We start from the raw sequence: 24589 nt of genomic DNA, 5'->3' as shown, positions 1-24589 counted from the left end.
TTTGTGAAAACTTTTGACATTTTTTAATTTTTATTAACACTAGGTGTCATGAAACCTCCACTAGGTTTTAATAATAGGCTACTGCATGGTTTCTAGTGGTAATGTAATGATTTCAACATTTTAACAGCACGAATTTTAGATTTTTTTTGAAAAAACGTGCAATTTTCAAATTTTTGGACATTTTTTTCCTTATTCAGGTTTTTCTAGAGCCAGGGGCCAGAAAACCTCCTAGGGAGCTTGATAGTAAGTTACTAACAATTTTTATTGACCATGGAATAATATTTCAACTTTTTAATGTCTAAATTTTTAGCAATTTTTTTTTATAGAACTTGCTTTTCACGTTTTTTCGTCATTTTTTTTTATTTTTTGAGATTTTACAGCCTCAAGAGCCAAGGAGCCTCCTCTAGGGTTTGCAAATATGTTATTGTATTTTTTTCTAGATGTAATGGAATGTCTTGCAAGATTTTAATCTCACGAATTCTAGCCTTTTTCTTACAAATTTTGCCATTTTTTTCAATTTTGATTTTTATAGTCAATACTCAGGTTTTTGAGGCTCAAAGCTTAGAAAACCTCCGTTATGGCTTGATAATAAGTTAACGTAAAATTTCTGTTAGTCTTGGAATAAATTTTATCTTTTTAGTATTACAAGTTTTCGCAATTTTTTAAATAAAACTTGCAATTTTTTTAAAGTTTTTTTGAAATTTGTCAATTTTTAGGTTTCTCTAGCCTCAAGAGCCACCGAACTTCCTCGGGGGTTCGATCATATGTTGCTGCATTTTTTATAGATGTAATGGTATGTTTTTCATAAATTTAGTATGCGAATTCAAGCAATTATTTAAAATATTTGCATTTTTTTCACGTTTTTGAATTTTCTCCGGTGACAGGGGCCCTGGGAACTGCAACAAGGTTTGATAATAAGCTGTTGCATAGTTTCTAAAGCTAATGGAATGTGATCAATATTTTTTACTTCAGTTTGAGTAACTTTTGGATAAAATTTTAAATTTTCATTTTTTCTGATTTTTTTCATGTTCCAGTGTATGGATCTTAGAGCCTTGAAACTATTCCAGGCTTGAAACAGGGATACTGGACTGGAAAGTCGCTTGAGACAATTAAATGGTTCTTGAGATATTGACATGTTGAATTTTTGCAAGAATTTGTTAAAATTAGCAATTCCAAATTTTTTCATTTTTTTTGTCTTTTTCTGAGGTTAACAATCATTACTGGTCAACGAAGCTTTTTAAGCCTTGGAGTTGGGTTACTTGACAGAACTTTCGAGACAAAAATTGTTAATGAATTTTCGTTACTGCGAGGTTGAAAAGTTGTGTTATCAATTATTATAAAGCTAGCCTCACTAATCCGTGGCCAGCTACTGACGAAGCCAAACGCTCGCTGGTCGATCGTCTTTAGTCGGTTATGTTATTAGTCCTGTCGGTCTTTTTCTAATGCAATTTTTTGCTTGACCAATTGTTTGTTCGACGAATTTGACTTTTCGTACTCAAAAATGGGATAAACAGGTAGTGCCCAGTGGGCATTAGGTGCTCTTAGAGCCTTTCAGCTCACTAGTCTTCAAGTGTGCGATTCACAGAATCTGTTTTGGAGACTTATACTTATGGTGCGAAGGGCATTTCTAGAGGTTGACTCCCCCACTGTTGCCCCCCACTGTTGCCATCCCCATCAGCCCCCCCCCCCCCCCTCCCCGGTGCACCCCCCTCGGTTCGCTCACTTACGCCCCTTCAATTAAGCTAAAGCTAGCCTCACTAAACCGTGCCTAGCTACTGACGAACCCATCCGCTCAGCAGTTGCTTGAAAGCAATTCGCCTGACGTTATTCGGTTATGCTTACAAATATTAGTTACGACCAAAACTCGTCCATATTTTTGAAACAATCAATTCCCAAATCAAAATAGCATCAGATAAAACCTATACTAAACAAAATAAACCTGTACCTCATTTAAAAAAGTAAGGGACTTTTGCTCAATGCGACTTGATAACAAGTCGACAAGGAGAGAGCAAAAGGGCAAAGTTTAAAGAAACGTTGCTTTTGAAAAATTTGATGTCAAGCGGATCAAAAACCTTATGTATCAAAATTTATCAGATTTTTTTTTCAAATGGCAAGAACCGCCAAATCTTGTGATACTGTGAAAAGAAACCAGAATCTAAAAAAATAGGCAAATGTGCAAATTTTAAAATATTTTGTTATGAAGAGCAAATTGTGGTTCACTAGATAATTGATGTGACTTGTCTATAGAGAAATTAAGCGAAAAATTAACTAAAATAAGATTGGCAAAGCTCAAAAATCCATTATTTTTTAATACTAATTATTTTCAAAATTCTTAACAAACATAAGCTTTCAATTAAAAGAAAAGACAGTTCATCTTGCAACCTTTTAGAAAACTAATTGCGGCTGTTATTATTGAGACTAAGTCATAAGACTACAAAATAACAACAAATACAAGCAGAACTAAAAATTTTCACAAATTTACGAAACCACTCTTGAAGCGATTAAATTTATAAGATATTAACCGCGAGAAAATTAAATCTTCACTTGCGTCTCTCATGAACATCATAGTCTTTTTGTAAAAGGAATAACCCAAAATGGCGACTAAAAGAACCACAAACATTGAATAGTATCTAAAACTCACAAATTTTTGAAAAATGTTGATCAAGGTAAAAATCTTTAGCTATATACGGATATCAGTTATTGATTTCATTTATAAATTTATAGTGGGCCATTGAGACCTTTTATTACCCTTTATATTATATACGACAAGAGAAGTAACACAAACAGGACAAATAAACTATCAAATCGTGCAAGAGAACGGTGTCGCAACCCTTAAAATCGTAATTTATAAACCAATAAACGTGTTAAAATGCGTAATTTAAGCGTTTTTTCTATTGTATTTTTGATTATTAGGAGAACTAACCAAAGAACCAAAAACGAACAGCAAAAATGGGCCATTATAAACAAAAATGACAGTTGAAAACTCGTAGTACCAGAACCAAGAAACCGTTATTCAACAAAAACCGCCGCAAAGATTAATTTGTGTCTTATGAGAGAAAGCTTCACCTGTATTTACTGAGAATAAGCTAAAAGTTGACAGAAATGAGATAAAAAAATGTTAAATTCAAGAAATTGCCGATTTTGTTTTAAACATTTACGTTTAATGTCATAAGAGACATAAGATAAAACTCGAATGCAATATATATGTTCATTTACACCTTGTGAGGAAGCCATTTTGATCTTTGATCAGTTAGTTAAAAATCAGACTGCAAGAAGAATAGCAAATGAAGGCAAAACAAGAATTCAGTTAAAGTTTACTAAAACTTTGTCAGAACGATAGAACCATTAGGTTTTCTCTGAAAGCAAACTATATCAATTTTTGGCCTCGTTTTCACGCAATTGAATTGAGTTTTTGCTAATTGAGCAGTGAATTGAGATTTTTGTCAGTAGTTAACATTAACAAAAAATTTACGCAGCGCCCAAAAACTTTCTGATTGTAAGAATCGATGATATCAAACCTATCCCTGATTTTGCTGCGCGCCCAACAAACCACCCAACTTTTCCAAATGCTTTTGATTCAGATCACTTGTTATGTTTAATATTTCAAAAATAAAAAAAACAATGATGCAAGTTTAATAATTATTGAGGTAATTTTGCAAAAAACGGCAAAATTTTAATTCCGGGAAACTTTTATAGGGCGCCGAAAGTCAACTAGCTCTCTTTTGGAGTTTACGGAGATTGTGTCAGCGGTTTCTAGGTCTCAGCTTCTGGCAAACTTACACAAAGTGGACTAGAAAAGCAAATTTTGTGCCATTTTTGATGAAAAAAGTTCGAATTTTGAATATTTTGTCAAAAGTTTCAGCCAAAAAACACTTTAATCAAACAATTGAGCAATGCTCTTCTATATTGAATGAAAACAATAACACTCAATCATTGAAAATTTTGGCTTATTTTTAAGTATATTAGCAAACTTGAGGCAAATTTTACAGAAATGACATCGAAAAATTATAGCAAAAGTTACGGAAAATTTGAATGAAAACTGTCGAATTTTCACAAAACGTTAAACCTCGATAACTCCCTGTAAAAAACGAATTTCTGAAAAATCTTAATTCCATGTTCTAGGATGTACGTGCTTTCTAATGATACCACTCACAACTCTTTACGAAGAATATATCGCTCGGCCAAAATTGAAACCCATTTGAGTATATAGTTCCTCCCTCCCCAAAGTGGGGGGTCGGAACAGTTATTTTGAAGAGATTTTGAATTTTGATTTTCAGAGTTAATTGACTTCAGCATTTCCCTTTTAAAATTGAGTTCATTTTTCTCATAATTTTAAAAGGCAAAAGAATAATGGTCGATTAAGACCCTTCGAAGTTGATTAAGACCCTTCGAAGTTGTAGATTTAGTCAAATTACCTGGACTAATTTAACCTATGTATTCTAACCTATTTTTAATATTCGACTACTGTACAGCTACGAACTTTAGTCTCGCAAAAGATCAAAAGTATTTCGAAAAAAAATAAGCGAAAACCTTGGTTATAACGATGTTGGGTGTTTTGGTTTTTCGGTCTTCAAAGAATTGAGCGAATAAACACATGAATTTAAATGTTTGTAAAGTTTTGAAATTTCGAAGTTTTGTGCATGTTTGACGTTGATTGTTGATAGATGAATGTTACCACTCGAGAATTTCATCGATAAATTACCAAACCCCGAGATAATAATTGCTGTTATCATCAGAAATGTTGCTAAACTTACGCAAATGATTTGCTGACTAGGCAGCTTGGTTTCGGCTCTTTTCTCGTGACTTCATAGAACACAACAGTGGCGAGGAGAGAGTGGCTGAACTTGTGGGCTTCTGAGTATTCTTCAATCAATTTTTTGCAACGTTTTTCAACAAAATTTATGAAAGTTCATTTTGTGGCTGAAATCTTTGTACCAATCTGATGATGACTTCTTTTTTGGATTTTTTGCTAAGCTTACTGGATAAATTTAAGTGTGTAATAATGTTCTAAGAAGTAGAGACGCCATAGCACTTGTGGTTACTAGTAATCTTATGATGATATTCGGACATTCGAATCGCAACAGCGTTGCAGAAAGTAAGAAAACAAAGCAGCTTAGCCATCTTTTTGTTCAACCGGAGAATACGAGAGTGAAATTTTGGTTGAAACTTTAATTTCTCGCCTTAGTTCCAGTAGAACTTAGCGAAAGTAACGCTTAAAGGGCACAAATTGTGCTGTACGTAGTTTTTTGGTACCATGTATCTTGTTACACTTCGATCACCTTCATTGAAAACCGTTAACTTGTTCCAGCGTTGTGCTACTTGAGTTGTTCGATTCTCGTTCTTTGTATCCGTTGCCCCTTTTTTGGTGATTGAGTTGCTCGTATTTTTGTGTCAATTGTGTTCCTGTTGTGGCCTCGGTGTCTCCATTTTTCGTTAGGTCCTTATTTCTAGTTACTATTCTTCAATATCCTGATTTTTACGTTGAAAAAAGTTGATTTTTATGCGATAAAAGGGCAAATACCATTATATTTTCGGGTTGTTGCAATTCATTGAGAATACTATAAAAACTCAATTATTCGGGGTAATTGAAATTAAAAATGAAAAGTTTATAGGGCCTTCAATTAGCAAAAAGGAAGCACCGCTAGAAGTACGTCGAAGTTAGGTTTGTCTGGTCAATTATTGTCCTAGGCTGCTGCACATTTTTGGTGCGCTTCTTTTTAAGTGGTTACTTTCTTTATCAATCTTTTACTAAGTGTTTAGTTTCGAGAGCATTTTGTGTTCTGCGAACATGAAGATTATACAATTATTGATAACAGATATAGAGTAAATACTTCACCGTGAAATGAATTTTTGTATACTTTTTATCCTAACAGTTTTTGAAGTCACATTGTTCATATCTGATACAAAGAAAGGACTCAAATAGAAAGTCTTCGACCTCTTTCAGAGGCGTTAGCGTGAATGAAATGTGGCTGTTGTGACTTTCCCCTGGGCAAGAAGAAGAGTGCCGCTAAAGTGTCCCCAGGTACAGTATGTCACGTGGATTATGACGTATTAGAGGCGAGGCCAAACAGATTCATTCGTGTAAGGCACGAGAATATACGAACTCGAACAGAGAAACAGGATCCAGCAACAATTGACATTGAAGTAAGAATTGGAGCATTTAAAAATTCAGAAAATTATAAACGGTCTGCTTTAAAAGCAATCAAGCGCAAGTAACTGTCATGCACTGAACTCGAGATGTCAAAAAACAAATCTGAATGAATGAAAAACGGTTAGCCCCCCGATCATTGGAAAATTGAGGCACAAATTTAGGCAAAAAAATAGTCAAACTATCAAAACCGGCATAAGCTTAGGCAACTAACCTTTTCCGAAGTCCCAATTTTATTTTCAAATAAAATTAAAACTGCTACGCTCAACTTCAATAAATATTTTAAGCAATTACAGATGCGAAGCTGTAAGACAAGGAAAGTTATATTGCGGTACTTTCCCGCTTTTACGAATCGAGGCGGAGTTTTGGAGGTTTTTCTGTTTTAATCATGTTTGTTGGAGTGAATGTGAATGAAACAGGAAATGACAAAAGTGCAGAAGTTTACTACTTTACTTCTTAAATTTGAAGAGCAGAGCGCCTAATGTGCTTTTTCCTGTCCATTCAATTTCTTAAAAGGTGATTAGACTATGGTAATGATATCAAGATTTGTTTTGATAACGTTCTGAGTTTATTTTTGGAAGTTTATCCAACTATTGTACGGATTTTAACCTTGTTTCAGCGATTTTCGACCCATTGTTTCATTGCGTTTAGTGGAATTTGATAGGTGAATACTGCGCCTAAGCAGTTTTAGTTACCAATTTTTTTTACTGTTCTCCTGGAATGAAGCAGATTTTTTTGTTCAATTTATGGCAAGAGTTCAGAAAGGTACAACTATTTTGTCAAATTTACTTTTGAAAATTGGAGAAATTTACTAGTATAATACGATTTGATCGATTACTCTCAAACTGAGTTTGTAGCAATTATATTGGCCATGTGGGCTTTTTTTAATACCCGCCCTCATCTTCTCAGCCGGCTATTATAGTGCTCCTATTTTTTTTACAATTCAAAAAATTTGATTTGTATTGGGGCGCTGTCTTTTTTTTAAGATCTGTTCACACATTTTCATGATTTTTGAAGTCAAATTGGAGTAGTGATTTTGGTCACGCCGAAACAGAAGTGGCGCGGAAAAGCGAGTGTTTTGCGGCGTGAAATTTTTTCGTTCTGAATTTAAAGTAGAGTGAGAAAACGGGGTTTGAACAAAAGTTCGGTTTCTCGCTTGTGGTTTTTTGTTCACATGCTGCAATTTCACTTTGATTTTTACAGTTTTTCGATCTTTTGGATCGGATTTTTTTCTAAATGGTTTTCCCAATCCATTCATAGTCCGTTCTTGGTCTAGTTTTCTGTTTAGTCAATGAAAATTCTTTGAATTGTACGTCAGGACTTGTCCTGCTAAGTTTTTTTACTTCGAACTTTTTTTCGCTTTACCCATTTTGCCGCTTTTTCGACATTTTGCGTGAAATTTTTTTGACTTCTCCAGGCTAGTTTCACTCTTCTGTCATTCTGCTCAAAGACCTTTTAAACAGCAGCTGCTCAGCAAAGCAAATCAAAATGAAGAGAGTCAGTATAAAATAAAATCAAAGTCAGAAATAGAAACGGGATAAACCCATAAAGCCCATTTTTAGATGCCCGATACTTTAACTTTGTTCTCATAAGTTTTAGTTACTATCTATTACGTTATTGGTATTGTTACTAGACCCTGTAGCCTCTCACTGAGAGACAGGAGTATGTTCAATTACGAAATGACATCAAAACAAATGCACTTTAAAATGTTATTATACAAAAATCAATTTTCGTTCATATTTTCTTTTCTTTCAATCCCAATAGTTATGGGAGTCAACGGCGGCTTTTTTCCGGCAATCTGCTGGGTATGTTTAAGTGTTTAATGTGTTTTTAATAGCCGCCGTCAGCCTCTCAACGGCTATTTTTCAGGCGCTCTCCTTTTTTTTTAACAATTCAAAGAATTTGAATTGTATTGGGGCGCTCTTTTTTTAAGATCTGTTCACACATTTGCTTGATTTTTGAAGTCAATTTGGAAGAGTGATTTTGGTTACGCCGAAAAAGGAAGTGGAAAGAGAAGGCGAGTGGTTTTGAGTCGAGAAATTTTTTCGCTCTAACTTTAAAGTAGAGTAAGAAAACGGTGTTTGAACAAAAATTCGCATTCTCGCTAGTGCTTTTTTGTTCACATGCGGCAATTTCATTTCGATTTTTTACTGTTTTTTTCGATTTTGTTGGACCGGAATTTTTCTAAATGGGTTTCCCAATCCATTCATAGTTTATATTAGGCCTAGTTTTTTTCTCGCTAGCTTTTTTTGTCCACATGCGTAATTTTAACTGTACTGATTATAACTGATCTTCTGCTTTTTTTTTCATTTTTTTGTCTGATTGTTTTGGAAATGTTTTAGGTCTAGTCTTCTGTTTAGTCAATGAAATTTCTTTGAATTGTACGTCAGGACTTGTCCTGCCATGTTTTTTGAATTCGTTTTACCTTTTTTTCACGTTTTTCGTTTTCCATAAGTCACAATTTTTATGCTTGTCTTCTGACTTACCTATCTCAGTTTCAACTGAATGGATTTTAAATGCTTCCAAACGTTGAATTACGCAATGTAGAGAATTCAGACAAAGTCAGAATATCAAAATCAAAAGAAACGTGATAAACCGATAAAGCCCGGTCTTCAGGTAGCATTGCATTGGATATCAAAGTTCATTAGAGTGATTGCTAGCCGACATTAGTATTAAATTTGGAAGCTTTCAGTTTAAAAGCTGAATTATGTATTTTTAAGAATCTATCTGAAATTGCTCGCCAAATTTGAACACTTTAATACTGAAAAAAGAAGCAAAAAATTTAGGTCACTTTCCATCTCTAATTTTTTTTTTCTGTTCAATCCCAATGTGCAACAAGCGCGTCAATGGCGGCTACTTTCCGGCAATTTGCAGGCTATGTTTTCTTTCAACCTATTAGTTGTCTGACCCTTTTGACATTTCGTTCTCAATAATGGGATAAACAGGTAAGTCCTAGGAGGCATTAAGTGCTCTTAAAACATGTCGGCTTACTCCAAGTACGCGATTCACCAAAGGAGTTATGGAAACAAAAATTTTTTATATGGTGTGAAAGGCGGTACTTAGAGTGTGACCCCTCCCTGACCCCCCCCCCCCCCCCCCCTCAATTCACACCCCATACATTTCGCAATAGCTAGTACTGAAATGAATTACAAATTTTTCTTTCCGGCTTTTGTTAATTAGTTAGCTTTTCGTACTGACATTGAGTGGTTCAATGATGGAGCATTAGATTATTTAAAAGGTTTAGCAGAATAATTGTCGGGAGGTAGCATTTAAACTTTTTGAGGAATTTTAAGATTTTTTGATATTTAACTTCCTTGGTTTCTCTCCTTATGTAACGTTTGATTTGTTTAGATCAAATTGTAGTCATTTATTGAATGAGGACTATAACTATTGCAAGTTTTTTTGCCAATAGTTTTCTGTGAGGAAGTTTTGTCGGATGTTTTTCAAGATATCACTTTTGACTTTTCTGAGGTTATTTTCCCTCTGTTTTTGTTTCAAAATGAGTTGTAAATTAATCAATAGGCTCATTTTATCCATTTTGTGGTTGGCGGTGTTTGAGTGAATGTCTTCTCCAGAGTCTGCTGGCTATGTTTTTTAAATTTAACGAATTTGAATTGTATTGGTGCAGTCTTTTTTGAAGATCTGTTCACACTTTTTTCGACCTTTTCTTGTCAATAAGAAGTCAAATTTGGTTAGTGACTTTACTGACACTGGAGTAGCGAGAGGAGTGAAGAGCGAGTATTTTTAACTCTTAACTTGGAAACTGCTTTTTAAGTGAAGTAGTAAAAAAGGTGTTTAAACAGATTATTGGTTTTCGAGTGAATCTTTTTGCGGCAATTTGACATCTATTGTCACTGATTTTCTCTTCATTAGCAATACGACAATTTATTACGTGATCTGTCTGTTCTAATAGTGCATAGATGCAGTTGTTTAGACCCTTTCAAAGGTGACTTATGGGTTTTCATGACGAAAAGCTATTTTTTCATAAAATAGTTGAGTTTTTTTGAATTTTGTTTCTTGCGTTTTTTTTGTCATTTAGTCTCATCAATATAGTCAATAATTGCTCCAATGATTTCTGTTGAATTTTTCCATTTTTAGCTTTCTTATTATTGCTCTGTCATCTGGTCTCATTATGGAGAGCTCTAAGTGGCTCTCTTTTCAGTCACATTTTGGTCAATTTAATGTTTTTACGGCTCTCTAACGGTTCTCATGACTTGCTTTAAAATTTTGTTTTTTTTTGCATTTTGCCGTTGGATTTGTGATTGTGTCACTAGGTCTCATTACCGATACATCTCAGTAACCCTTTCATCAATCATTTTTGAGCTCAGATTCTTCTATTTGAAAACTGAAGGTTTCAACCATTTTGACACGTGATTTTTTTGCGAGTTTTTACTTTTTTTGTTCTGGCACTTCATACCACTAATGACAGGTCTCTAATGAGTCATGTTATAATCTGTTTGGTCGTTTTCAACTATACCTAACTTTTTTTACAACTTCCAAAGGATTTGTTTTGGAGAAATATAGTGATTTTTTGAATGTTTCCGTTTTTAATTGTTCTGATTGTTGTTCCGTCGCTTAGTCGCTAGTGAGAGGTCTCGTTTGCTCTCTCTGTTATTGAATCAATTTCAATGATTCAGTTTGTTGCCAATAATTCCAATGCCTTTGAGGCCACAATTTTTCAATTATATCGTAAAAACAGGATTTTACCAAAGGTTGTTTGTTGTTTTTCTTTGCCTCTCTGTCGTTTCCTACAAAATTGGCGGTTGCGGTCTAAACTCTTGTTGTGTAAAAAGATTTGGAATTTGATGTAAGAACTAATAACTTCGATAACATTATTTTTTTTAAAAAAGGAGATGAAATCAGTTACTTTCGTGGACATCTTGGTATATGATGTTTGTTTTGTTAGCTGTTCTTTTGAATAGGCTAATGGCATTACCCTTTGACTCATGACTTACTCACTGTTTCTACTGAATAGATTTTAAATTGATGCACTATTGAGTTACGCAATGTAGTGAATACGGTCAGAGTCCAGAGAGCAAAATTAAGAGAAACGGGATAAACCGTTTATACCCAATCGTTATTTCAGTGCATTAGGTTCTTAAAATTCATTAGAGCGATTGGTAGCTGACATTAGTAATAAGCTTAAAAGCTTTCAGTTTAGAAGCTGAATAAACATAGTTTTTCAGTATTACTGAAAATGCACACCGAATTAAACATTTTTTTGAAAATTAAGATAAATTTTCAAATTCTATCTCTTCTTTTTTCTTACTGTTTCAATCCCGATATGCGTCAACGGCGGCTATTTTCCGGCAATTTGCCGGCTACATTTAAACATGCACGTTTGGATGCCATAAGTTCCAATGGGAGGATAATTGTTTTGAGAAGTGGTACTGCCCTAATGATTAAATGGAAACGTTTCATTTGGACTGGAGTTCCAGCTGGAATCCTTTCCATTTTCTATATATCGTTATTACAATGACCATTCTGAACAATTTTTGAACAAACTGAGAAAGAGTAAACCAGTTGTAGAATGATTCGCCCATAGGAAGACGGAGTACTAAAGTAAATTATGAGACAAAGCTAGTAATAGAATTTTCAGTAATTAATGGAATCAGATGTAAATAAGTTTGCGTGAAAATGTTTTTACTAATGTTTGTGCGAACAACGCCAGTGATTTTATAAGTGATTGTAAAAAAATTGTTTGCCGCCATAACTCGATTAGTTTAGAAGCACTTACACTTTTTGAACTTAGTAAACAATTTTCATGAAAATCGCCACCACTATGTTAAAAATAGTATTTCTATCGCCCAAAAATTAACGTTGAAAAAATTACGGCGTTCCACTAGGGTCAGTCTTGAGTCCACTATTCTTCCCTTTATACATCAACGACCTCGCAAAATGTTCTAAGCTAATTGCTATTATTCTGTTTGCAGATTATACTATAGTTTACCTGGCTGCTAAACGGAACTTTGGTTATTTCTATAACGACATTACGCAAACAAATAGATGGTTTGAAGAGCATATATTGACAATTAATGACAAAAATGCAGCTTAATGAATTTCAGAGAGCGTGAATACTTGCAAAAAGATATTCTAGGTAAAAATATGGAAAATATAAACGCAGTTGGGCATCATTATAGACCGCAAATCAAATTCTCAGTTTCGTGTAAAAAAATTGACCAAGTGGATTAGCAAGATTTGTGGAGTTTTTGTTCAAAGCAGGGTACTGTTTTACAGAAAACCAATTACTACTCTTCAATGAAAGTTGTTTAATTCTGTTCAGTCAATAATGATCAAATTCAAATCAAATTACTCAACGTATTTGAACGCGGTGAATCAGATATTTTTTGATAACACTTTTTGCAGCTCTCTGACATCTGTTCATAACTTGCTTAATAAAGAAGAAATTTTTGGCAGATGGAAAACTCGGAATACCACAAAGGGAATTTTACCAATCAAAGGATTTCATAAAGAAAGAGGAAAAAAGTCTGTACAACGTTAGCTCATTTTGGCTCCCAATTATGCAGCTGAAGACAACCTAAGACCAGAAAATATTGTTGAAATGAACCGCCATCAGTTTAATATTTTCACAAAAAAATTTACTTTACTTTGCTTTTTTGAAAATCAAATCTTGATAGATATTTTTTCGAAATGCGTTAAGTCTCCTCCAATATCCGTCGGTGCTACCCACTCGACGAGACATAAGTCTCTTTGGGATGCCCGCCACGCAGTAATGTTTAATATTTTTCCATATTTGTTGCTTTTCTGGTTAAGTTCAAATTCCATTTCAAAAGAAGTTATTATAATAATACTTTTGATCATCAAAAGGTTAAAAGTGAAGACTGTTTTGAAAACTATGAATGACTGTTTGTGCGAGCATTACAATACATCTGCAGTGAAATTTTATGTGGGGTAACAGGTTTTCTCAAGCAAGGTTACTGTCTGCAAATCAAAATCACGTGGATACATCAAAAATTAGAGAATAGTTAGTTACAAGTTTGTTTCGAAAACAATGTAATAAGTTATGGACAGGAAGGATTACGCTAGTTGATAAAAACGGTACCGCACATTTGCCCGTTTTTAAATTACCGTTTTAAATTGGCCAAGCTTCAGAATTAATCTACTGGCTCATTTTGTTAATTGTCGGCTAAATTTGTCATTTTTTGGTTGCCGGCCAATAAGGCGGCCACCAGATGGGAGCAAGAGATATAGACTGGATGCAGTAATGTTTATAACAGAACGAAATATATTTTTTTTCTGTGAATTTTGAAACGGTGTACCCAGCAACAAAATTATAAGAGTACGAGAAAAAATAGGTGAAGAAAATTGAAAACAGATTTTGGTGTCTCTACATCCCCCTTTTGTGATTTTATATACATTTTTCAGTATTTGAATTTGAAATTGAATCAAATCCTTCATTTTTGTCTTTAAAAAATGTTTGTCGATGTGAATGAAGTGTTAAATAAGCTGCATAGATTCATTTATTTGCTGAAGAAACATCACTTGAAATGCTTTTATGCCTGTTTGCTGAAAGGTAGACTGTGCATTTTTTCAAAATTTTATACTTGTGATTTCTGTTGCCACCCTTGGGATTAAAGTAGCCGTGTTTATGCTGTTTTGACATAGTAGCTACGATCTGTTCTAGATAAACACAGAGTACACAACATCCAATATCGACTCCACCGATATAAGAGCTTCTGTCTCTGAGAAGGAAGGGGCCAGTTCATCTGGACCATTGTTTGAGGTGTCTGACAGAAAAGGACTGGGCTATGATGCCCCTTCACTGAAAAGTCCTCTAGGAAGTAGAGACCATACTCAATGGCTGCTCTTTTTCGTACACGGAGTTGCCAGTTCTTCCAATGACTGGAGCCAGCAGGTGAGCTCCTTCTACTAACCGGTCTCCTGATCTCGCAAGCCTTTTGGTCGTTCGTCAACTATTAGTAGAAAAAGATCTGGGCCTAAAAATGTTTTTTTTTTCTATCCTACGATACGCTGGAATTGAAAATCGTTGTGGCTGATGCAATGAAGCAATATTAGGGTTGTGCGATTGTTCCATTTCGATTAAAGGCAGGTTCAGTCGTGATAACTTGGTGTTGTGTTAATGCCGCGTCAGGCTGCGCATGTAATGCCGTGTAAGGCCGTAATTTTAAAGGATTGAATTTAAGGGTGAACACAGTTTAAAAAAGTTTAAACCCAGCGGCTGTCGGTTGCTTGATTAACGTTGCAATGGGAATGAGGGTGAATTTTTGGTTGGTAGATATTTCTATAGTTGCTGCTAATCAGCATGTTATAGCTAGAGCACTTCAAGCAGCTTGGCTTCCGTTGTGTCGCAGTGGATCTACTTGGTCATGGGGGAAGCACGTCAAATGTGTCATCAGATCACCCATCATCGTCGTCTGCCAAACCTGAAGCCTCAAAGAGGTTAGATATAGCCGCTGGCGTTTTCTTCATGGAGTGTTTCACGGGTTGTTTGGACTGAAAAATGTCAATATTTTTGTGCCTGGAAGATATTTAAGCGTGCGCACAACGTTAACATTAATATGTGCATGAATTCTAGAAGACGGTTGCTTTTGTTACATTCTTAAATGAGAAGTAAAAAAGATTTGTAATAATCGAGGCGTTCAGTTCGAGGAGCTCATTTTAATAGTAATGGAATACGGATCTAGGAAATAAACGCCCACGGAAAAACCCCACCTATTTTGAGTTAGGAAAAAACCCCATTTTAAATTTGATGTTGATTTGTTTAACCACTCCTTGAACTCAAAGAGTGGGAGAAATTCAGAAGCATTGAGCAAAGGGAAACGTTTTGAGAGCAATTTTGAAAGCTGAGATTTCATTGATTCAGTTACAAAAGAAGGAAGCGATTTCCACAACGCAGAGCCTTGATAAGAGAAAGATTTTCTGCCAATTCTGTTCTAGAACTTTATTTGTTGCTCCATGGGTAGCCAGTGCAATTTCCTCCGAAGTCCGTTGGAGGACGTAAAGCTGCGGCGAACTCCTAAAACAAATCTGGCGGTAGTATTTCGAACTCTTCGTAGTTTACCAATAAGATTCTTTTTTAATTTCAGAGATAAGAAATTGCAGTAGTCAAGTCTGGAGAGAATGAAACTCTTAACAAACATTTTCCTTAGCTTGATACTAAGAAATGTTCTGAGGGTTTACAATTTCCTCACCTCTAGATAACATAACTTGCATACCGTGTCCACTTGCTTCTCAAAAGTCATTTTATAATCAAAGTGAACTCAAGGATCCTGCAAGAAACTATAGGTAAAAGTTCCTCATCAAAAGCATTAAGCGAATTCAAGACGGAATCGCTGAATTCTCTTCCAAAGAAATTTTTTAAGGTCTTCTTATTTAAACTTAAGTGAAGCTGTGAGCATCATGCTTTAATCTTTTTCAAAATGGCAAAACTATTCTCATTGAGGGAGCGTTCACAAAAGAGCTGCGGGTGAACTGCATGAAAGTGATAAGGCACACTGTTTTCATTAAGAAGGTCCAATAGAGGAAGTAGGTGAAGACTAAACAGTTTTGGACCAAGGACAAATCCCTCTGGCACGGTCGTTCCAACTGAAACTTTGCTGGAGTATTTCCTATCGTTCATGAGTTTTACTTTTCTATTTTCAAGGGATGACTCACGAAAGCGTCTCACAGTGCCAGTCAGGTCAACTTATTTCTCGAGAATCATTAACAATAAATGATGGTCAATTGTATCAATGGCAGCCGACAAATCTAAAAAGATAACATACAAAAATTGACAAGCGTCAATTTTTGAGTTAATCTTATGCGAACAATGAAGGCCAGTTTTGTGGAAAATCCTTTGCTATGTGCAGACTGATACCTAGGCCACAGATTGTTTGACGTTAGATGTTCTTTGAACTGTGAAAGTGTTAGTTTTTAGATAACTATCGACAAGGGAGGCAAATTGGCGATGGGATGGCGGCTAATCATAACTTACTTGTCCATACCAGTTTTTAATCGAGGCCGAACAATTCCATTTTTTCAAAACTTCTGGAAAAACTCCCTATGCAAGTACGCAGTTCACCAAATCAATGAAAAAATTGTATATTGCAGCTTTTAAACTGTTTCAGGTACTTTGCAGGAATCGTGTCAGCTGGTGTAACGGAATTTGAGAATTTTTTGCAAATTTCATGAGGATGGTGAATTATTGGTAGAAATTCGGACCATAAAAACTCAGTGGATGTTTCAGCGTGTAATTCAGAGGTAACCATCGGGAAATTATTAACTATGTTCTCCATTTTGTCACTAAAGAACTGATTGAACCGATCCGGCATCTGTATTAGACAAGATTAAAATAGCAGTTTTTCTACGGTATAGTTCATTAACTCGTTCATGCTGTAAAATAGCATTTTTGTGCATTTCGATGGAATTTGTTAAAAATCATTATGCTTCTGATACAATACAGATCTATAGTGAGAAACCTGCTTGTTATATGCCAAGCTCTTTTCATCACTTTTGGCAACACTTTACAGTTTTTGGCAACACGGTCCAGCCTTTTCCAACTTCTTTTCTCTTTCACAATCAGCCTAAAAAAATCTGTCTTCATTCATGAATAATTTTCTGTTTACAATCGACAAACTCCTGGCGTCTGCAAGTGGAAGAATTTTGAAATCTCTCAAACAATTTCCTGACGATCTTTTCGGTCAGTTTGACGGAAGTATATAATCTGAATGAGCTTTTTTACCTTTATCAAAAATCATTGATGATAAAAAGTCAAATATTGAATGATATTGCGATCTATCCCACATCGATTTCCCTTTGTTGTTCGATGCACAGAGGCTCAACAGTCAGTGGGGTCAAATTATTTGCGAAAGTAACACGAAAATGAGCAGAGGTAAGAGATATATCTACTTTCGCGAAAGTGCAAGTATTATGATTTGAAAATAACAAGTCAAGTTTATTTCTCTTGACATAAGTGGGACCTGTGCTACAATATTAATTAAAAACACCAATAATAAGGTACAGCTCGAATTGTAACAGGTAATGAGAAATTAAAAGAACGAGCTCTTCAAGAAAAATCGGAAACTATGCACTAGGACAGCGATATACTATAACGATGCACATGTTTACTTTCTCCAAGGTAAACTTCGTAACAGAAAACTCCCACACTTCAGTTATTGCATTCTCTAGCAGTACCTTTTTGACTTCCAATTCCACTTCCAACTCCTAGAGATTTACGATTTATTATTAAAAATTGTAGTTCGGAGGTTTAGCCAAATCACCATACAAAGAGATCTAATCAGAGAGTCATGTTTCAGTTGTTGGTAGAAACACTATCTCGTTTGCAGCCCTTTATGAACAAATCAATTCTGGTTTATTGTATATTGAGCGAGCATTTCATAAAGCACATTGGTGGGTTTTTCTGTCTGATAGTCATTTCATTGACTTCAGCCATGTTCTCGCTTCTTCATTCAAGATGTAACGGAGTAAATATATGTCCTCAGGCCATGTGTCAGGGTCTTCGGCAATTGAGCTTTGAGCTGCGGGAGCAGCAATGTGGAAGGATTTCATATTTTTCATTTTTATGGGCAGATCGCGGTATCCACGAACAGTTCGTTTCTTCTCTTCGCAGTACTCCGTCAAAACATTTATATGGACGTCAGTGGTACACGGCGAAGGAAATAGTGTCTTCTCTCTTTACGATCGGTTGACTTAACCCTTTTAATGGTTGACGCAGAGGCGGTACCAGTAACAACCCGCATTTCTACCTTGAAACACGGTGTTTTTTTGACGAGTACCGGAAGCTTGAAGAGATATATACTGCCTCGTCTCTGATTTCGAAGTAAGAAAGGATTAAGGCTGCCGTGACCAACTGTGTTATTTTTTGCTCCATTTGTATACGAGTCGGAAGATTGCACTGATGGTTCAGCGCTAATTTGAGACTTTGGTAACTCTACAGCATCCCTCTTGGCAATATTTGCATAGGTTTTGCATCGTTCGTTTTTGATTTGAGACTTCAGTAACTCGAGATCTTTACTATTTTCATCAATTTTATTCAACTTGGACGTTATTCGTTGAAATAAGTTGGCGGTACTTATCTTGGAACACTCCGGACACTTCCACATTATTGAACCACACGCAAGTGTAGTTGACAGCCCAAAGCATGCAGTAAACACATTGACATTATCTCTAATGTCCTCAAAGCAAGTACACTTCTGCGGGAAATGACCACCCGGTGCTACGATTCTCATTTTTCTTGCCAAGTTCCTATTTGGGACTTGCCAAGATCAGAAGAAATCCTATCAGGAATCCTATTGGGAAACTTACCAAGAATTGTAGGTGGTGGTAAGTATATGCAAGTTCTCACTTTTCCCACTAGGAATTTTGAGAAACATCGGATTCCCAGCAAGACAATTGGGCACAATAAGAATCTTGCTAGGAAATTTTGAGACTCTTTAGGATTCTTGTCAGGAAAAGTGGGAAATAATGGGTTTCCCAGTGTGAAAAATGAGAAAACAGTGGGATTGTTTGTAGTGACAATCAGTACTAGAGTTAGCCAGGACCCGCAAAAAGCTGTCCCAGAGAAGCCGGGACAGTAAAGCACAAAAGCACACGATAAGGGTGAGGGACCCAGAGAAGCCGGGACCCTAAAAAAACAAAAGCTGTCCCAGAGAAGCCAGGACAGAAAAGCTGAATCACACAAGGGATGGGGAGGGACCCTGATAAGCCGGGATCCTAACAGAACAGAAGCTTCCAAAAGAGCCGGGAGGCAGCAGCAGCAAGTGCTCTTGAGATGCATTCAATGAGTGATATCAAGGCCACGCTGTCAAGCGGTGAACCAAATCACCCAAACCATGCATCTCGCGAAAAGAGGGGAAGGGACCCAGATAATCCAGGACCCGCGAAAAACTGTCCCAGAGAAGCCGGGACAGTAAAGCATAAAAGAACACAATAAGGGGAGGTACCCAGAGAAGCCGTGACCCTAACAAAACAAAGGCTGTCCCAGAGAAGCCAGGACAGAAAAGCAGAAGCACACAAAGAATGGGGAGGGACCCAGAGAAGCCGGGACCCTAACAAAACAAAAGCTGTCCGAGAAGCCAGGACAGAAAAGCAGAAGCACACAAGGGTTGGGGAGGGACCCAGAGAAGCCGGGATCCTAACAGAACAAAATGCTGTCCCAGAGAAGGCGGGACAATAAAGCACACAATAAGGGGGAGGGACCCAGATAAGCCGAGTCCCTAACAAAACAAAGTCTGCCCCAGAGAAGCCAGGACAGAAAAGCAGAAGTACACAAAGGATGGGGAGGGACCCGGAGAAGCCCGGATCCTAACAGAACAGAAGCTCCCAAAGGAGCCGGGAGGCAGCAGCAACATGTGCTCTTGAGATGCATTCAATGAGTGATATCAAGGCCACGCTGTCAAGCGGTGCATCAAAATCACCCAAACCATGCATCTCGAGAAAAGAGGGGAAGGGACCCAGATAAGCCAGGACCAGCCAAAAACTGTCCCAGAGGAGCCGGGACTGCAAAGCACAAAAAAATAAGGGGGAGGGACCCAGAGAAGCCGGGACCCTAACAAAACAAAAGCTGTCCCAGAGAAGCCAGGACAGAAAAGCAGAAGCACACAAGGGTTGGGGAGGGACCCAGAGAAGCCGGGACCCTAAGGGAACAAAATGCTGTCCCAGAGAAGCCGGGACAGTAAATCACACAGTAAGGGGGGAGGGACCCAGAAAAGCCGGGTCCCTAACAAAACAAAGGCTGTCCCAGAGAAGCCAGGACAGAAAAGCAGAAGCACACAAAGGATGGGGAGGGACCCAGAGAAGCCGGGATCCTAACAGAAAAGAAGCTCCCAAAGGAGCCGGGAGGCAGCAGCAGCAAGTGCTCTTGAGATGCATTCAATGAGTGATATCAAGGCCACGCTGTCAAGCGGTGCATCAGAATCACCCAAACCATGCATCTCGAGAAAAGAGGGGAAGGGAACCAGATAAGCCAGGACCCGCGAAAAACTGTCCCAGAGAAGCCGGGACACTGAAGCACAAAAGAACACAATAAGGGGAGGGACCCAGAGAAGCCGGGACCCCAACAAAACAAAAGCTGTGCCAGAAAAGCCAGGACAGAAAAGCAGAAGCACACAAGGGTTGGGGAGGGACCCAGAGAAGCCGGAACCCTAACAGAAAAAAATGCTGTCCCAGAGAAGCCGGGACAGTAAAGCACACAATAGGGGGAGGGACCAAGAGAAAACCTTTTACTAGTGTAAAACCACGCTACAACAGTCCTCCCATTTTTTTCATTTGAAACAGGATGTAATCAACAGTCTCCTATGACCTCAATCAATTTTGAAATGGTCTTTTCAGTTGTCCAACACGAAATTTGAATTGAACTGCCATCCTAACAAACCAGTGAGGCTCTCATAAACAACATTTTTTGTAAATAGCGTGTTTTGTAACCATACGTCAATATACGATCAGTCATATGCGAAAGATAACACTTAAAAATGAAAACTGAAGAAAATTTTGGGTTCATTTTACCACTTAAGTTGACTTTTGGAGAGGACGATTCGTCCCAAAAAAAATTTGCTAGTGTGAAACCACGCTACGGTAGTTCTCCTATCTTTTGGTATTTGAATCAGGATGTAAGCAATAGTCTCCTCTGACCTCAAACAATTTTGAAATGGTCTTTTCAATTCGAAGAATTGATAAATCTCATTCGCGACAGTTGTCCAACACGAACCTTGAATTGAACTGTCACCATAACCAACCAGTCAGGCTCTCAAGGACAAGACTTTTTGTAAATAGCATGTTATCTAAACATACGTCAAAATATGACCAGTCATATGCGATAGATAACAGGAAAAACGAGAACTGAGGAAAATTTTGGGTTCATTTTACCCCTTAAGTTGAGTTTTGGAGAGAAAAATTTGTCAGAAAAAGCTTTCGCCAGTTTAAAACCACGCTACTACAGTCCTCCCATCTTTTTTATTTGAAACAGGGTGTAATCAACAGTCTCCTATGACCTCAAACAATTTTGAAATGGTCTTTTCGATTCGAAGAATTGATAAATCTCATTCGCGACAGTTGTCCAACACGAAATTTGGATTGAACTGCCATCCTAACAAACCAGTGAGGCTCTCAAAGACCTAATTTTTCGTAAATAGCGTGTTTTGTAACCATACGTCAATATACGATCAGTCATATGCGAAAGATAACACTTAAAAACGAAAACTGAAGAAAATTTTGGGTTCATTTTACCCCTTAAGTTAAGTTTTGGAGAGAAAAAATCATGAAAAAACCATTCTCTAGTGTGAAACCACGCTACTTTAGTCCTCCTATCTTTTGGTATTTGAATCAGGATGTAATCAACAGTCTCCTGTGACCTCAAACAATTTTGAAATGGTCTTTTCGATTCGAAGAAATGATAAATCTCGTTCGCGACAGTTGTCCAACACGAAATTTGAATTGAACTGCCATCCTAACAAACCAGTGAGGCTCACATAGACAACAATTTTTGTAAATAGCGTGTTTTGTAACCATACGTCAATAAACGATCAGTCATATGCGAAAGATAACACTTAAGAAGGAAAACTCAAGAAAATTTTGGGTTCATTTTACCCCTTAAGTTAAGTATTGGAGTGAAAAAATCATCAGAAAAACCTTTCGCTAGTGTAAAACCACGGTACGTTAGTCCTCTTATCTTTTGGTATTTGAATAAGGATGTAAGCAATAATCTCCTCTGACCTCAAACAATTTTGAAATGGTCTATTCAGTTGTCCAACACGAAATTTGAGTTGAACTGCCATCCTAACAAACCAGTGAGGCTCTCATAGACAACATTTTTTGTAATTAGCGTGTTTTGTAACCATACGTCAATATACGATCATTCATATGCGAAAGATAACACTTAAAAATGAAAACTGAAGAAAATTTTGGGTTCATTTTACCCCTTAAGTTAAGTTTTGGAGAGAAAAAATCATGAAAAAACCATTCTCTAGTGTGAAACCACGCTACTTTAGTCCTCCTATCTTTTGGTATTTGAATCAGGATGTAATCAACAGTCTCCTGTGACCTCAAACAATTTTGAAATGGTCTTTTCAGTTGTCCAACACGAAATTTGAATTGAACTGCCATCCTAACAAACCAGTGAGGCTCTCATAGACAACATTTTTTGTAAATAGCGTGTTTTGTAACCATACGTCAATATACGATCAGTCATATGCGAAAGATAACACTTAAAAATGAAAACTGAAGAAAATTTTGGGTTCATTTTACCACTTAAGTTGACTTTTGGAGAGGACGATTCGTCCCAAAAAAAATTTGCTAGTGTGAAACCACGCTACGGTAGTTCTCCTATCTTTTGGTATTTGAATCAGGATGTAAGCAATAGTCTCCTCTGACCTCAAACAATTTTGAAATGGTCTTTTCAATTCGAAGAATTGATAAATCTCATTCGCGACAGTTGTCCAACACGAACCTTGAATTGAACTGTCACCATAACCAACCAGTCAGGCTCTCAAGGACAAGACTTTTTGTAAATAGCATGTTATCTAAACATACGTCAAAATATGACCAGTCATATGCGATAGATAACAGGAAAAACGAGAACTGAGGAAAATTTTGGGTTCATTTTACCCCTTAAGTTGAGTTTTGGAGAGAAAAATTTGTCAGAAAAAGCTTTCGCCAGTTTAAAACCACGCTACTACAGTCCTCCCATCTTTTTTATTTGAAACAGGGTGTAATCAACAGTCTCCTATGACCTCAAACAATTTTGAAATGGTCTTTTCGATTCGAAGAATTGATAAATCTCATTCGCGACAGTTGTCCAACACGAAATTTGGATTGAACTGCCATCCTAACAAACCAGTGAGGCTCTCAAAGACCTAATTTTTCGTAAATAGCGTGTTTTGTAACCATACGTCAATATACGATCAGTCATATGCGAAAGATAACACTTAAAAACGAAAACTGAAGAAAATTTTGGGTTCATTTTACCCCTTAAGTTAAGTTTTGGAGAGAAAAAATCATGAAAAAACCATTCTCTAGTGTGAAACCACGCTACTTTAGTCCTCCTATCTTTTGGTATTTGAATCAGGATGTAATCAACAGTCTCCTGTGACCTCAAACAATTTTGAAATGGTCTTTTCGATTCGAAGAAATGATAAATCTCGTTCGCGACAGTTGTCCAACACGAAATTTGAATTGAACTGCCATCCTAACAAACCAGTGAGGCTCACATAGACAACAATTTTTGTAAATAGCGTGTTTTGTAACCATACGTCAATAAACGATCAGTCATATGCGAAAGATAACACTTAAGAAGGAAAACTCAAGAAAATTTTGGGTTCATTTTACCCCTTAAGTTAAGTATTGGAGTGAAAAAATCATCAGAAAAACCTTTCGCTAGTGTAAAACCACGGTACGTTAGTCCTCTTATCTTTTGGTATTTGAATAAGGATGTAAGCAATAATCTCCTCTGACCTCAAACAATTTTGAAATGGTCTATTCAGTTGTCCAACACGAAATTTGAGTTGAACTGCCATCCTAACAAACCAGTGAGGCTCTCATAGACAACATTTTTTGTAAATAGCGTGTTTTGTAACCATACGTCAATATACGATCAGTCATATGCGAAAGATAACACTTAAAAATGAAAACTGAAGAAAATTTTGGGTTCATTTTACCCCTTAAGTTAAGTTTTGGAGAGAAAAAATCATGAAAAAACCATTCTCTAGTGTGAAACCACGCTACTTTAGTCCTCCTATCTTTTGGTATTTGAATCAGGATGTAATCAACAGTCTCCTGTGACCTCAAACAATTTTGAAATGGTCTTTTCAGTTGTCCAACACGAAATTTGAATTGAACTGCCATCCTAACAAACCAGTGAGGCTCTCATAGACAACATTTTTTGTAAATAGCGTGTTTTGTAACCATACGTCAATATACGATCAGTCATATGCGAAAGATAACACTTAAAAATGAAAACTGAAGAAAATTTTGGGTTCGTTTTACCACTTAAGTTGACTTTTGGAGAGGACAATTCGTCCCAAAAAAAATTTGCTAGTGTGAAACCACGCTACGGTAGTTCTCCTATCTTTTGGTATTTGAATCAGGATGTAAGCAATAGTCTCCTCTGACCTCAAACAATTTTGAAATGGTCTTTTCAATTCGAAGAATTGATAAATCTCATTCGCGACAGTTGTCCAACACGAACCTTGAATTGAACTGTGAACATAACCAACCAGTCAGGCTCTCAAGGACAAGACTTTTTGTAAATAGCATGTTATCTAAACATACGTCAAAATATGACCAGTCATATGCGATAGATAACAGGAAAAACGAGAACTGAGGAAAATTTTGGGTTCATTTTACCCCTTAAGTTAAGTTTTGGAGAGAAAAAATCATGAAAAAACCATTCTCTAGTGTGAAACCACGCTACTTTAGTCCTCCTATCTTTTGGTATTTGAATCAGGATGTAATCAACAGTCTCCTGTG

General features: G+C 36.6%; 1 protein-coding gene across 1 annotated transcript in view; it reads left to right on the top strand.

Moving 5' to 3' along the window:
* The first annotated feature begins 5884 nt into the window (after positions 1 to 5884).
* Positions 5885 to 24589, top strand: part of LOC142340867 (protein ABHD8-like) — a 70331-nt gene continuing 51626 nt past the window's right edge. The window contains exons 1-3 of the mRNA XM_075391617.1: positions 5885 to 6144; positions 13794 to 14024; positions 14442 to 14569. Coding sequence (XP_075247732.1) covers positions 5959 to 6144; positions 13794 to 14024; positions 14442 to 14569 — 545 coding nt within the window. The 5' untranslated portion in view covers positions 5885 to 5958. The remainder of the gene's footprint in view (positions 6145 to 13793; positions 14025 to 14441; positions 14570 to 24589) is intronic.

Source organism: Convolutriloba macropyga, chromosome 6 (assembly GCF_964194025.1).
Source record: "Convolutriloba macropyga chromosome 6, txConMacr16.3, whole genome shotgun sequence".
NCBI classification, from domain to species: domain Eukaryota; kingdom Metazoa; phylum Xenacoelomorpha; order Acoela; family Convolutidae; genus Convolutriloba; species Convolutriloba macropyga.
This window is presented reverse-complemented; position numbering and strand designations above follow the sequence as displayed.